The 15,754-nt window shown below is 32.7% G+C and overlaps 1 protein-coding gene across 2 annotated transcripts; it reads left to right on the forward strand.

Annotated features, from left to right (window-relative positions):
- Positions 1-70: 70 nt before the first annotated feature.
- LOC137828386 (protein GET4) lies at positions 71-15,237 on the forward strand. Of its 2 annotated transcripts, XM_068634937.1 has the most exons (12): positions 71-156; positions 471-550; positions 6,710-6,788; positions 7,382-7,463; positions 7,701-7,851; positions 11,773-11,863; positions 12,884-12,967; positions 13,229-13,275; positions 13,929-14,057; positions 14,550-14,634; positions 14,831-14,908; positions 15,021-15,237. In XM_068634937.1, the coding sequence occupies exons 1-12, from the start codon at positions 109-111 to the stop codon at positions 15,036-15,038; spliced, it is 972 nt and encodes a 323-aa protein (XP_068491038.1). In that variant the 5' UTR covers positions 71-108; the 3' UTR covers positions 15,039-15,237. The 2 variants fall into 2 exon arrangements, with proteins under 2 accessions (XP_068491038.1, XP_068491037.1); XM_068634936.1 differs by lacking the exon at positions 71-156 and having other exon boundaries at positions 414-550.
- The last annotated feature ends 517 nt before the right edge of the window (positions 15,238-15,754 follow it).

Consider the following 15,754-nt stretch of genomic DNA (forward strand, 5'->3'; position numbering starts at 1 on the left):
CTAAAGAAACTCAAAATTCTCCGAATAGTCCTTGTATAAATACACAACTTTTTTTCTTTTTCAGTTTTTATTTTTCATTCGCAAAAGCACGAAGAGAGCGTCGTCGTCATGTCGCGACAGAGATCCAGAAAAGTCGAACTACCTCCCGCTCAAGAGGTAAGCAAAATCTGCGATCCTTCAATTTTGCTTCTGCCTTTTCCAGATTCATCTAAATGGAATCATTTTTTTTTCTTTTCTCATAAGAAATAAGCTGTATGTTTTTCCCTGAACGATGAACCGTTGCATTGGCTGAAAATTAATGGTTATACTTTCTATTCCTTTTATTGTTAAGGTTTTTTTCTTTCTCGGTGAGTTCTGAGGTTTTTATTTTAAAATATGTAAAATTCTGTTGTGAACTCTTAGCAGAGGAGCCTATGCTTCATTACATTTGTTTTGTCAAATATCAAGTCTCTTGCGTTTGGGACGTGCAGAATATTGAAAAATTGGAGAAGGTTGTGAATGAGGGAAATTATTATGGAGCTCAGCAAATGTACAAATCTGTTAGTGCCAGGTTCGTACAGTTTCTCCGTGTTACTTATTCTTCAAGAGAAATGTACACTGTCTACTTTTTATTCTTAATTCAGTCTTCAACGTGACATGCTACTTTAAATCGCAAGTAATTAATTTTTGCGTAGCTATTTCTTTCGTCTACTAGTACATTTTTTACGAAATTAGTTTATGTAGTAAAAGTTACAAGCTAGGGATAGCAGATTAGTAAAATAGTGAGGCATAGTTCATCATTTGGGGTTCCTGAGAAGGAATTTTTAACATTGGTGAAGAGGATACCAATACCATAAATTTGCATAACATACTTTTTTTTTGGGGGTAGCTAGATAGTGTAATCTAAAGCAATGTTTTGTTTTGGTGAATTCTAAGTTTGTTTAGATTTAAGGTCTGTTTAATTTACTAAAATGTAAGGGATAATGCAAGACACATTAAATTGTTTGTGACACGATTGATTTTAAAAGTAGTCGTAGGACGGTGCAGCAAAGGCGATGTGGGACAGAACAAAATTCTAGAAGGTTGTAACTCACTAAACTAAAGATTTTTTTTGTTCCGTGAATTACAAACTTGTTATAATTACAGAAATAAGGACCAAATCTTTTATAATAAAAATATCTACATTATACATATAAATATTATTAAGAACATTTTATTTATTCACATATCATATCTTTATTATTAAAGGATATTAAATCTCTTCTGGTTATTGTATTGAGTCTATTTTTTCAATATAAATAAAGCATACCTGCCCTCTCAAAAACACGATTTTAGCTTAATGTTTCTCTTTCCTATTGTTTAACATGGTATTTAGAGTTTTTCTTTTCAAAACCATGTTGGCTTGGTAGATCCACTATCTCCAAAGTATTCTAGAGTATTCTTTTTGGTGAACCTTTTTCTCAAGTTTGTGTGCACTATTCTAGTCTTGCCTTCAATGATTTTTTCGATGCATCTCCATTGACCACCAATTACTTTGAAGACCATCGTGTTGTGCCAATCTATCCAACCATTCAAATGCCGACGTAAACCATCCATCCATGCACCCTCATGCTCATCTTCTCTCCCCGTTTCAGCTGAAACTCTGATTGGCACATGGCAAATTGTGCGACGATTCCTGGCAGTCGTCGACCAACCTATGCTTAGATCGCCTCCTCTAAGCCCACCTACCCTCATGGTGGTGGTTCCATTAGAGTTCGTTTGGTGATTCAAATTACTTTTCTTTTTTCTTGGAGTATTTTATTATTTTTTTTTCTAGATTTCAAGTTTCAGCAACACATCAACATTTAGAACAAATTGTCCTATCTTTTCCAACCATATTATTAATATTGAGAAGCTGGATGAGTATAACTACTCAACTTGGGCTTCCAAAATCGGGTTATGGTTAAGTGGGTTGGGTTGGGCTACAAATCCCATCTCAGTACAATTGCTGAATCTGTTTCTAGAGAACAATGGATAAAGATTGATGCTCAAATATGTAGTGTTATTAAATTCAATGTTCACACCTCACTCAAACTTATTTTCTGTCCCCATGAGACTGTGCATCAGTTTGGAGTGAGGCCTGTGCCCTTTATACTCAATTTCTCTTGACACTTCTTGCTTCGATGGTACAGAGGACCCTATGTCTGGTAATCTTTGATGACTTCATGTTGCCTTACATGATTTTATTGATTTTCTCCCACCATCTACAAATGCAAAGAATAAATTTAAAATTGATGTGCGTTTTATGACTTTGGGCTTGTATGTCTTGTCACAAGAGTATGACTTATGCATCATTTCCACTCCTTTGTATTCCTCAAACCACATGGAGACAAAAATTTTGTTTGTAGGAAAATACTGCCTTTGCATTACACAGTAATAACTTTGGATGCTTTTGCACAATTCTAAAAATCAAACATTGCCACCGCATTGGATAGACCATTGATAGCAGTTGGAAGCTACATGGGAAACCCTCTTGTCCACCCAATATTACCCAAAAATCTACTGTGATTGCTTCTACACTACCAACTTATCTACCTTGTATGACTCCAACAACATATAAAGACTCTATTAAATGGTGTCAGTCACGTCAATCAACTAGTAACACTGTTTTGGTGGCACACCAGTAATTGACCTACTTGCCTCTCTCAATCTCTTTCTTTTGGTCCTTGGATCATTGACTCTAGTGCAACCGATCATATATGTAGTGATTGTTCTCTTTTCTCCTCTTTTACTAGTGTTGTCAATTTGGCTTTTATAATTGTCGTTGATGATTCACAAAAACAAGCTTGCGGCATTGGTACTACTAAACTCCTCTCATCCATTAGTGTTGATTTTGTTTTTATGTCCTTAACTACCTTTTTAATTTACTGTCCGTCACTCGATTGATCCAATCTCATGATATTCTTTTCACTTTCACAAAAATTAATATTATTTGTTGGACCAACTATCGAGCAAGAAGATTGGTGTTAGATGTGAGTTACATGGCCTTGACTATCTCTCTCCATCACCATCAATGTGTGCATCAACGATCTCTCCAATGATGATTCATGTACAAATAGGACATCTTAGGTTGAAAAAATTGCAAAAGATGGTACCAAATTTAAAACATTTGTCAAGTTTGAATTGTGAGTCATATCAGTTAGGAAAATGTATTCGTCAATCTTTTCTTAATATGTGAGTTTGGTCTCTTATTTATTTAGTTCACTCTAATATTTGGGATCCTTCTTGTACGATTACTTATTGTTTTAAATATTTTGTTACATTTGTTGATGATTATTCTAAATATACTTAGATTTGGTTGATGAAGAATCAATCATAAGTGTTTTCTACATTTCAATTTTTTTAATAAAATTTAAACAAAATTTGGTATATACATACGTATTCTTCCTAGTGACAATGCCCATGAGTATCTTTCTCACTTATTTCAGTAGTTCATGGCATTCGATGATATTCTTCATCAAACTTCGTGTCTTTTTACTTCAAACAAAAATCTTATTGAAGCTACTCAGACACTTCTTTGCAGTCATCTTCCTCATTGATTTTTGGGTGGATGTTGTCCTTACAACTTGTTATCTCATTAAGCAATGTCATCATCTGTCCTTAATGATTGGGTACCCTATCCTTTTCTTTTCCTCCATGTGTTTTTGGTACATATGTTTTGTTCATAACCTAACACTTAGTTGAGATAAACTTTCTACTTTCTTCTTCAAATGTGTCTTTGTGGGATATTGTTGTTTTTTCTTGATCTTAATTGGTATTTTGACATCTCTTTCTTTTAGTTTGTTCCATACTATACACTTGCTCCTTCTAATTATGACATATTTAGTCACTTTCCAACCATTGTCAATCTTTCTTCATTACTACTAGATGACTTTGTCCAACACTTCTTTGAGTATATCAACGTTATTCGCAGCCTATTGAAATTTTTGTACGAAACTCATCTATGACAGATAATGGTGTATAGGGAGGCTGATTCTTTCCTAACACTGTCTCGTATTGATTCTCATTTCCTCTGAAAATGAGTGACCTATTGCTATTCTAAAAGGTACACATTCTACCTATAATTGTTCCTCCCATTACACTAATCCTAAGTCTCCAAGTGAAGCTTTAACTCACCAGAGTGGTGACACACGATGATTGATGAGATGTTTCCTTCAAAGTAATGTTACTTGGGAGTTGGTTCTTCTTCTAGTTGGCAAATCAATTATTGGATGTCAATGGTTATATACTCTTAAAACAATACCTAATGGTAAAATTGATCACTATAAAATTCACTTGGTTGCCTAAGGATACACAAAAATCTATGGTCAAGATTATAATGGTACTTTATCTCCTGTTGCCAAAATGATATTTATTCGACTTCTCTTTTCCATTGCAACTATTCTTCAGCTTGACATCAAGAATGCATTTCTACACTGTGTTCTTAATGAAGAAGTTTATATGGAGCAACCTCCTTGATTTCTTTAATAGGGAGAGTCATTTGATATGGTATGTCATCTACATAGATCTATATATGGCCTCAAGCAATCACTCCATTCATGATTGGGACGTTTTTGGACTGTCATCCATCAATCTGGAATGATCCGAAGTAATGTTAAATATTCTTTGTTTTATCGTCGTTCTCTCCAAAGATTTATCTATCTCATTATATATGTGGATGATATTGTTATCATATGTAGTGTTAAGGAGGGTATTGTCCAACTAAAACAATATTTTGTTCAAAAGTGTTGGACAAAGATATTGGAACTTGAGATATTTCCTAGGTGTAGAAGTTTCACAATTTTAAGGATGGTTTAGTCACATTTGAGAGAAAATATGCTTTGGACATTTTAGAAGAAACAAGGATGTTAAATGCTAAGTTTGTGGACACACCAATCGCTCCGAGTATTAAACTTCTACCTGTCCAAGAAGAACCATATTTTAATCCTTGGATATATAAAAGGTTAGTTGGCGAACTAAATTACTTCATTGTGATCCGTCTTGACATCACCTTTGAAGCGAGCAGAGTAAGTCAATTTTAAAGTCTACTAGTCAAGACCATTGATGTAATATGGATTTTGAAGTATATTAAGAATGCTCCTGACAAATGCCTCATTTACGAAGATAAAGCAAATACTAAAATTGTTGGGTGTTTTGACGTTGACCAGGCAGGTTCACCAATTAATAGGCGTTCCATTTTGAGGCATTGTATTTTGTTGGAAGTAATTTAATATTATGGAAAAGTAAGAAACAAAATATTGCGGTCAAACCAAGTGGAGAAGCATATTACTTCGCAATGACATTTGTGAGCTAATATGACTATAAGAACTCAACAAAGAACTTAAATTTGAAGAAAGTTCATAAATGCATCTTCTATGTGACAACTAGGCAACATTACACATTGTCTAATATTTTCTTGCATGGGAGGATCAAACATATTGAGATAGATTATTATTTCGTATGAGAAAAAAAATGGAGTTTGGAGAAATCACAACTAGATTTGTCAACTCTACAGAAGAGTCGAATGACATGTCCACTAAGTCTCTAATAGGATCAAAGATTGGCCATTTTTTGAAGCAAACTAAGCACAAATGACTTATATGCTCCAATTTGAAGGGGAGTATTATAATTATAGAAATAAGAAGCAAATCCTTTATAATCAAGGATATCTAGATTATACATGTATTATTACGAATATTTTCATTTATTTTTGTATCATATTTTATGTTAGAGAATATCAAATCTCCTCTATTTATTATATTGATTCTGTTTTCTCATATAAATAAAACATTCATATTGCCTCTTTAACACATGTTTTTAGTTCAATGTCTCTCTTTCTTACAGTTTAACAAAAATGAATCCACTCTCTTTTGCATGTAACTTTCTCACTTTCTTACCGATCATATCCTTGTCCCACCTATTCACTCCTACTTACCTGTTTTACAAAGTTGAATTCGAGGGTTAGTGTGCCAGGATGAAGTTGTCAAGAGACACAAATCTTCTACATACAAAACTAAGAAAAATTGGTAGTGAATATTCTACTAAAGTACCAATTAGAAAAACTTACTTGTTGGGCATAATTCAATTAAAAACAAAAAGAGATATAAAGGACATGTAACAGATTTAAGAAAAAGAGGTGGTTAAGGATATTTGAAAGAGAACAGTATGTGAGGTTGCTAAGGGAGTTCTTGGGTTGGGAGGGCATGGTCAATGAGATTTCACTGGAAGATGAAAACCCAAACCAAGATCACATTGGAAGGAGAAAGTCCTCTGAGTTATTAAATTTGTTTTTATGTTCATTGTTCATCAAACAATGTACATGATAGAAAGTTGTGCTGTGAATTAAGTGGTTGTCCTGAATTATTCTCGGTGTTCTACCAAACACACCCTTGAGTTTTATGAGCAAAGAAGGCAAGGTTATTTTCTAGTGTGGAACACATGGGTTTCTTTGTTAAATGCTATTTCATTTTAGTTTTGCATTTTCTGGTTTCTTTTATGGTGCATCCTATGCTCTTGAAGTTGGAACATCTTTTTTGCTTCTCTATTTAAATTAATTTATCTGTAAAATGTACTTTCCTTTTTTTTGGTCAATCTTGTTATGAACCTCTGTATTTTTGGTCAAGCTTCATTATTTTGGTCTGCAACTGCATTTACTAATCATACTCATCAGATAAGTTGTAGATATTAATGTAGCATACACGCTTTGCTGCAGATATGTATCTGCTCAGAGGTACTCTGAAGCATTAGATATCCTACATTCAGGAACGTGCATTCAATTGTCCAATGGGCAGGTTCTACATTTTCTATTTCAATGTCTTTAAAGATACACAATTATCAATTTTATAATCTTTATTCTGATATATAAGTGTAATTTATAGATTTTTCATTGTTACTGTTCTACTATCAGCCTTTTCCTGTGGGTGGGTGGGGGGCTGAAGGAGCTTTGATGGCTTCAATGACCATGTCTCTGAAACACTTTTCTTTTGTTTGCTGTATGGGAGCTGTGCTTTGAATTATTTGACACGATTGGCTACTTTTCCTATCTTGATCATGCATTTTTGTCTATCTGAGACACCTGAAATCATGCTGTCAGATACTTTCTTGTATATGGGCTTGGGCCCATCCCTATGTAATGCTTTGTATGTATATATGTTCCTTAGCTGTGCTAATTGATCTGCAAGAGGATTATATCACATAAATGTAAACCATTTCTCTCTTTACCTGCATTTAAAAAAATTAAATTAAGAGAAAAAAAAGAATCCTTTATATTTTAAATGTAAATTTAAATTTAAAATGTATTTCGGATGTTAATATACATATATGATAAAACATTCAGTAGACCTGACAAACAGCAAAATTTAACAGTTATTTTCTATTTACCAAGGTAACCTGTGGAGCAGAACTAGCTTTATTGTTTGTGGAGATATTAGGAAAAGGGAAAGTTCCTTGTGATGAGGAAGTGCTTGGTTCGTTCTTTATCCTTTCTTATACAGTTTTATTTTTGAGTCATTATTTTTTTGTGGGTTTATTTGTGATGCAATGTACATTATTCTTAATTATTACTTAATTTTATGGGGACTTTTTATTCGGTAATTATCACAGACTTGCTTAAAATCATTCATTCTTATTTGGACTCTTATATATTTAACCATGAAAAAATCTTTCTTATGACTAATTACACTACTTTTAAATTTTAATGGTAGAACGTATCAAGAAAATCTACAAATCATTTCCTCGGGTTCCATTGCCACAACACCTGTGGGATGTTGATGACATGCAGCAGCTTTCTGAAAACATTGGAAGTGCAAAGACACGTGTTGAGGGCTGCTCCTCATTCTTAAAAGCTGCTATCAAGTGAGACTTGACACAAATTACAATTCTCTAGATTATATTTTACATTTAACATTCCCCCTCTCTTTTCTTTGCAAGTTAATGTCACATACTGTTGTGTTTATCTTAAAAAGTTGTAGTTTAATTCATTGTTCAGTTTACAGAAAGGTATTAATGCATTTAGATATCTTATTAATATTTTTATTTGAGAATCTATTTTTATCTTAAGTCTGGGTGACTTTTATCTGTGTTACAATTTACAAGAAGTATTAGAGAAAAGGGTTTGCAATATCCTATTTGAACCTGATGTGTGTGAAGGAACAGGGAAGAGTTGAGAGGGAGTAATGTATTTTGTAAGTAGGGGATATGAGGAAAGTGTTTTGACTTGTTCTGCCTGCGCATGCATTTATGTTTTTTTGTTGGTTTGTTGAATTAACTGATTAGTACAAGGAATTTCTAATGTTAATTGAGGGTGTAAAATGTAAGTGGATTTATGATTGATCCTCATCTATGTTTCTGACATGATTGATCCTCATCTATGTTTCTGACATGATTGATCCTCATCTATGTTTCTGACATGATTGATTCTCATCACATCTCAAATCCAGGTTTAGCTTGTTGATTTAGTTCCCAATATTTTAGCAGAAATGTCAGTTGTGATTAAAAGGGAAAACAAATCTCAGTAATGGAAACAAAGTGTGTATTATTTCTTAAATGAAAATATTACAGAAGAAAAAGCATTTGTATATATCCCAAATCTATTGCTATTAAGACTTTTGCGCTCATAATTATAATGAGTGTGCAGAAACTTCAATTACTTGTGGGGAAAAATTGTTGGGTTGTGTTATTATGTGATGTGATTTCAAGTTGGGTGGACGAGATGAGGGAATGCTTTGAATCTTATTTTTGATGGAAAGGTAAGTGTATGGGGAAGTTTCATGCACATTTTTGTTACCTCCCAATGTTGTGTGGTAAAAAGTCAACAAGAAAATATATTGGACGTATCAGGGACAGTAATGTGTTCGATGAGTGGATATACTAGACAAGTAGGATAAGGAATGAATGCTCTAGAGAGAAAGTTGGGGTAGGGCTCTTAATATAAAAACATTGGTAAAATGTGGCCTTTGGTAGTTTAGGCACGAGTGAATCTTGTAGAAGTTCCAATTAGCAGAGTATATGAAATGAAAGGTAGCCTAATCACTAGAAGCAGGAGACTGAGAAAAACTATTGTTAAAATAAAACCATTTAGAAAGATTTAGTGTTCAATGATTAATCCAATAGCATGATTTATGGTAAAACAGTGGTGTATGTAGCCAATCTCACTTTATGGAAATTTTTTGTTGTAGTTGTTATTGTCTTATTATGTGATTCTGAACGTGACTAAATTTGAAAGCTAGCTTGGCAGCGGTTTGGTGTTTTTATCTGTGAATTGCATTTTTCTTAAGCTCTAGTAATATTGGCTTTTTGGTTATTGTTCTTGATTTGAATGCAAAATTGGTGCCAACATTTTTTATTGTTTTTATCAATTGATGTGGGACATGAAAAAAAGAAAAAGATGGTTAACATCCCAATGTTGGGAAGCATGGACCAAAACCACAGCAAAAAAATTTCTATCATTGGATCCTTCTGAAAGAGCATAAAACTGTGATAATTACATATCAAAGCATGACAATCCCTTGCAAACATGATAGTCCAACAATCATGAGTCAAAAAAGCCCTACAAAGTCTACACAAACCAATTCCTCAACCATCTCATGATCAAGGAAGGGAGAGGAGTGGTGTCAACTGCACAAACAGGATGCACATTAGGGCTTTAATCACTACCTTGGAGCTTCTTAGCATTTTAACCTCGTAGTACTTGGACCTTACACTAAGAGTCTGATCCATGTGAAGCATGACTGTTTCTCATTGTTTAGACTTTCCTTTATTATACGTTATGAGCCCAAACCATAAGAAACATTAAAGTCAGAATTTTTCTCTCTCTTTAATCTGCCTATACTCGTAACCAAGGTTGTCAAATCTGAGAGCTTACATAAATCTGTGGAGCTTTTGTAAACTCCACTAGTAACTCAAACTCATAAGGGTTTACCTAATATAAAAAGTTATATTAAAAAACTAGTGGTGACATATGTGCATTAACATAGTACTCGTAATACAACAATAATTCACTGTATGGACATCATATTAAAAAGAAGTAGCAAATCACAATAATACAGTGTGATAGTACATTAATGCTGAATTAACCTACATAGATGACTAAATCATACATAAATTCACAAATAAGTTCTTAAGATGAAAATAATTCAAAAAGGAGTTAATTTCTTCAAATAATTTGAGTCTAATAAAATTTTGACACTGTTGGGTAAAATTTGGACAAGAGTTATATTTGATTTCAAAGTCATTGTCTCGTTTTTGAGTTGAGAGTTCATGTGAATTTAATGTTTAAAGAGTTACACAACCTTGTATGTAAGGCTGTAGATTCTCATGACACTGACAATAATATTAAATCTTTCTAATATTATAAACAATGAACAATATCTAAGTATACATCACTTGTTACACAATTAAGAAGAAGGATATGACAACCTTTCCATGACATGTCTAAATATCATGGTTGAGTGCAAAACACAAAATGTCATCCTTTTGTAGTTCAATTTATCTATTACTTCATAACCGTAGAATAAATGAGATATACTCATGTAAATACTTAATATTCATATCCAAAACTCATGATATAGGGTCATCTATTTAGTCAAGTACTAGTCCAAATATATTTTATCGGTATCCGTATTAACAATAATGTTTGATTTGAAATATCTAAGAATATTAACATTAGATAAACTATTTCATGGACTTTATTATGTTCCAATGTACATGATAAAAAAAATGCTTCTATCATACAAATGTAAACCATATAGTTTAGGACTTACTAACAACCAAATCGTAAGCATGCTATATTTATGTTGGATTGGTAGAAAGCTAGGTCTTAATTGTGTTGATTGACCCATATAGCCAACCCCACTTGGCGGGATAAGGCTTGGTGTTTGTGGTTGTCAGCCAAGATAGACCTAGATTGTTTTAATTGGGCTAGCCAAACAGAAAGATCGACATTGAAGAAGTGATTAAATCACAAAGTGTCTTGTCAATGAGTAACTTAAGGCACCAAGTAAGAATATCTTATACACTCTATTAACTAAGTACATGTTTAGTAATATATTTGTGGGAGATTGTTGCTTTATTTTGAGAAAAATCTGTCATAGTTGGTAAATAAGTGATTAATTCGTCTAAGGTAAACACATGCACTTAGTGTTTCCAATTACTTAAAAGTATGTGTTAAAGAAAAGTGAAGATAAGAAAAGAGGAGGGGTTGCACATTTTTCAAAATCCTTTCCATCATTTTATTTGAATGAAAACGAGAGGAAAGAAAAAAAATGTGAACCAAATTAGAATTGGCTTTCCAATTTGGAGAGAAAACTACAAAAGTGAAATTAAAAAAAATGAAGTTACTATTATATTCTTCATACCATGTACAAACAAAATTACTATCATTTATATTAAATGTCATTTGTGTCTTTTTATAAATACTCATCTTTTTTATCCTAAAAAGACTAAACAGTCATCTCATTTTCTACCCAATTTTATTCTTCTCACTTTATTTTCTTTCCTTAATTTTTATCTTATTGACCAAGTGAATCATACAGTGTCTTTACAACAATAGATAGCATTTACCAATTGAAAAATATTATTTATTCCTTAAATATTCTTCTATGTAAAGCAAATGCAAGTATTCAAATCCTAAAAATAGCCTCTCAACATGAGGGGTATATATCAAACCTCCCAAATCCCACATGATGGGAGCCTTGTCCACTAGGTCACTCCTCTTCTAGATTATGATTATTTGTTTGTCTGAATAATATATTCTCTCTTTGCTGCTATTGTATTCAGGTGGTCAGCTGAAAATGGAGAAAGTATTAATGGATCTCCAGAGCTGCACATCATGCTAGCTGAATACATATTTTCTGAAAGTCCGGAGGTGGTAAGTTTCACAATCTCTTTTCTTGAATCTTATCTTATCTTTGATTTCTATATAGAAGAGAAACATGAGTGTAGATATATAAAAGCTTTTCTGCATCAACATTTAACAAATTAAAATAAGCATTGATTAGTTGGCTAAATTTAGGTTTTTTTGGGTGCATTGTGTCTATGAGGATACGGAGAATTTGGAAGCCATGTCATTAGTGTTTGGAGAATCAAATTGTTGGTTATTCAGGTGCTATATAAGATTTTTAATTTGAAGGGATTAATGAAAATTATGGCTGGAAACAGTTATGGTTTTAATGGGAAAGGTTTTAGTGATCCTAGCCAAAATTAGGTAGCTGTTAAAATTATAGAAAATTGGGTATGAGATGAGAAAAATAAATTGCCAAGGTTCTCTGGGTTCAGAATTGGTTAAATTGCAAATTATAGCAGGTTATCTCATCTCTTTGAAAACATTTTTGATTTATTTTCATATTGGTTTTGGAAAAGCTTGAGTTAGCTATGTCTTCTAAACCAGTGTTATTGATAGAAACGGTTTGGCACTAATTAGAGATGATGAAATTATTGAATGTCTCCCAACCCAACTACTACGTTTTCTGTGATTTTAGAGGCAAAATTTTGTTTTAAAGAGAAGCTGGAAGTCAGGCTTGGAGACTCCTTGTCTCTCTTGTTTACTCTTGTGGTAGCTGTTTTAAGCTGATACTTTCAAGGGCTGTGTATAGGGCAGGATGTGATTTTTTTTTGAAGTGGACAGCAACACCTTTTTTAATCTTATATCCACCCTTAATTTCCTTGATTCGATCTCAGTTTACATGAGACTCAGGCAATGCTGACTTAAAATTTAGTTTACTCGTAAATTAATTTAGAGTACACTGTCGCATAGATTGTTTGGAGCAAGTGAATTTTGGGGCTGGTATGGAAATGGCTTTATGCTGTGAAGCTTTGCATGCCTTGGAAAGATTTAAATTATCGTGATATTTATGTAGCGAATGAATATCATTTTGCTTTTTACATGCAGGATATGGCTAAAGTTACATATCATTACGTGAAAGGAAATAATCCAAAAAAGTTTGCTACTACTCTCGTCAGTTTTTTGAGCAAGGTCAGCCTCCTAATATTTTCATTCCTTGTTATTTGGCTCAACTTGTTAATATTAGGTGGGAGGCATACCTTGGATCGACTTTTATGATGTTTTTTTTTTTATAAAAAGCTTTCATGTTAGGTTGTGATGTTTATTTATGCTATGACTGTTATATTATTTTTATTCTCAAACTTAAATGGAGGAGATAGCTGATGAATTTACTTTTTTCTTTTGGTATTGTTTTGAGAAGGATCAACTGATGTGTTTTTTCAAATGTTGTAGAGTTATCCTGGTGAAGATGATTTGGCCATTGCTCGGGCAGTTTTAAGGTAAAAGCATTTTAGAATATAATTCTCTCTAGTTACCTGGCAATAATATCAAAATTTCTGTCTATTGAATACCCAGGTGCTTATACCATGGTGAAATTTATGTTTTTCTTATTTCATTATAACTGTAGTGCATATATATTTCTCTGTATACTTATTTTATTGTTTTTGAGTGCATTTAACTTGGCTCCAATATTGTTTGTATATTGCAGAATGTATTATAACTAAGTTTTCATCTACTTTATTGTCAAAACAAACACTTCCTATTCAGATCACAGAATGTAAGTTTAGGATATTGTTTCTTGTTAATAAAAAAATCTGAAAAGAAACCAATAATAGAATCAGTCTCAAGCTGTCCTCCACTCCCTGTTTTGGTATGAAGGAAATTTTCACTTCAGTTGTACTAATCATCATTGATGCATGCATAGTTACTTTACCTTAACCCCATGACCTCTCTACTAATGCCCTTTCAGTGGCATCCTAGGTGACAATTGAAGTGTAAAGACGTGAATCCACTGTTTTCGATGATGTTAATATGCTTATTAAATTTAAAGTCCATGTTTTGTTTGGTTAGTGTCTTTGACCTGTAAATTGTAATTCCATGCTTATTTAAACAAGGTTTCAAACTGATGAATTGCTCATTTCTTCCACAATAGGTATTTATCTTTAGGTAATTTGAGAGACGCGAACATACTAATGGATGAGATAAAGAGCCAAGTTGAATCAGCTGAGGTTCCGTTTCCTAAGACAGAGCTGATGCAATTCATTAATTATCTTTTGCGAACGTAAGTTTTTTATGTTGTTCAACTTAAACCAATAAAGTGATCAATTTCTGTTCTAAATGCAGACATAGAAAAGGGGCATTTTGCATTACTTTTAGTTTAAGGGGACTGGAAGCACTATAATTCCAAGATTATTTAGTATTTTATTTGTTTCTGAATTACATCTATTACAAGATATGAACACTTCACTTTGTTATGTACAATGGATAACAATAAAAGAAATCAAACTAAAATTAAGCACCTTATTCTGCTATAAGGACAGAAGCAGAGATATAATCAATTGGTTACCACGTATAAAAGTGAAGCAAAGTGGTCGCCGTCGTATGTAATATAAGATATTTAGTGAGATACATAGCATAGGAGTCATATTTAGTGAAAGTACTTGATTAATATAAGATGTGTTTAATGGGAAGAAGAGTTTTCTATCATAGTAGTTTCAACTATTTAGCGCTCCATATATGTTGCAAGCCGATGCCCATTTTTCTGTTACGCCAGGTTGGAGAGAGATGCTCTGCCTCTTTTTAATATGTTGAGAGCAAATTTTAGGCCAAGTATTGAAAGGGAACCTGCGTTCAATGAGGTCAGATAACTTACTAAACCAAGTCATGATCTGTTTTCCTCTCTGTTGTTGGTAGCAAATGAATATGTGGCGTATCCTTATTTTCGAATGAAAATTCTAAGAGTTTTTTGTGATTATATGGAGGTTATTTTTGTCTTAGCACGAAACTGAAATTTCAAGCCATGTGCTGCATTTTATGTGACAAACTGTGATTCAGATGCTAGATGATACTGCGGAGAGATTCTTTGGAGTACAGCGAAGGAACCCAATGGGGATGTTTGGAGATATATTCAAGGTGACTGCTGATGTTTTTCTGTACTTCAATATTAACCAACCACCTTGTCACTCATAACTTGAGTTTTATAAGAATCTCAATGAATTAAGTTATGTGTTAATTCCTCATGCAGTTGATGGGAGCTGAGTAATGATAATCAATATGGAGATTCTAGCAGCACACAGATAGAACAGCCACTCCTACAACAGAACATTCAAAAAATTTATAAAATATGTTTTTCACCTCATCGAACAAAATCTGTTATCTCGTGATTTGTAAATGCTAGTTTAACAAAATTTTGTTTAGTAGTGCCCATTTCAAATAAATGTTATGTAAAATTACTTTTATTAGCTTTTCGTTTTCTCGCAAAATAGAGGCTGAAATGATTTGCATAAAACCAAAACTTTTCCTGTTGAGCACCTCTTTCAATTACTACGAAGTGTTTTCCTTTCCACATTTGACTTTATTCTTCCCAACTGTCAAATTCTTATTTGCTCAAATATTTTATGAACTGAATCAATTACGGTATCTAAATTTGTTCGAAACTATCTATAGAAATGTTAAATTATCTATTGAAACTAACCTCACGTCATATAAATATTTTAAATTATTCAATACATTTGTATTTTAAACTAGTAAATTTTTGCATACCATACATTCATAATTTTTTTATTAAACTTTCAAATAAAATAAGTTGAATATTCTAAATAAAAATAAATAATTAAACTAAATGTACTTTATTTACTTAATTTTTAAAATAACACTCAATGAACTTATAGGTCATAATCGTCTTAACAACACATTTTTTTTACAATAACAGCGATAAGGTTTTAAGACTTTGTGCAAACTAACTAAACCCCACCCACA

This window comes from Phaseolus vulgaris, chromosome 7, assembly GCF_000499845.2.
Source record: "Phaseolus vulgaris cultivar G19833 chromosome 7, P. vulgaris v2.0, whole genome shotgun sequence".
Lineage (NCBI taxonomy): Eukaryota > Viridiplantae > Streptophyta > Magnoliopsida > Fabales > Fabaceae > Phaseolus > Phaseolus vulgaris.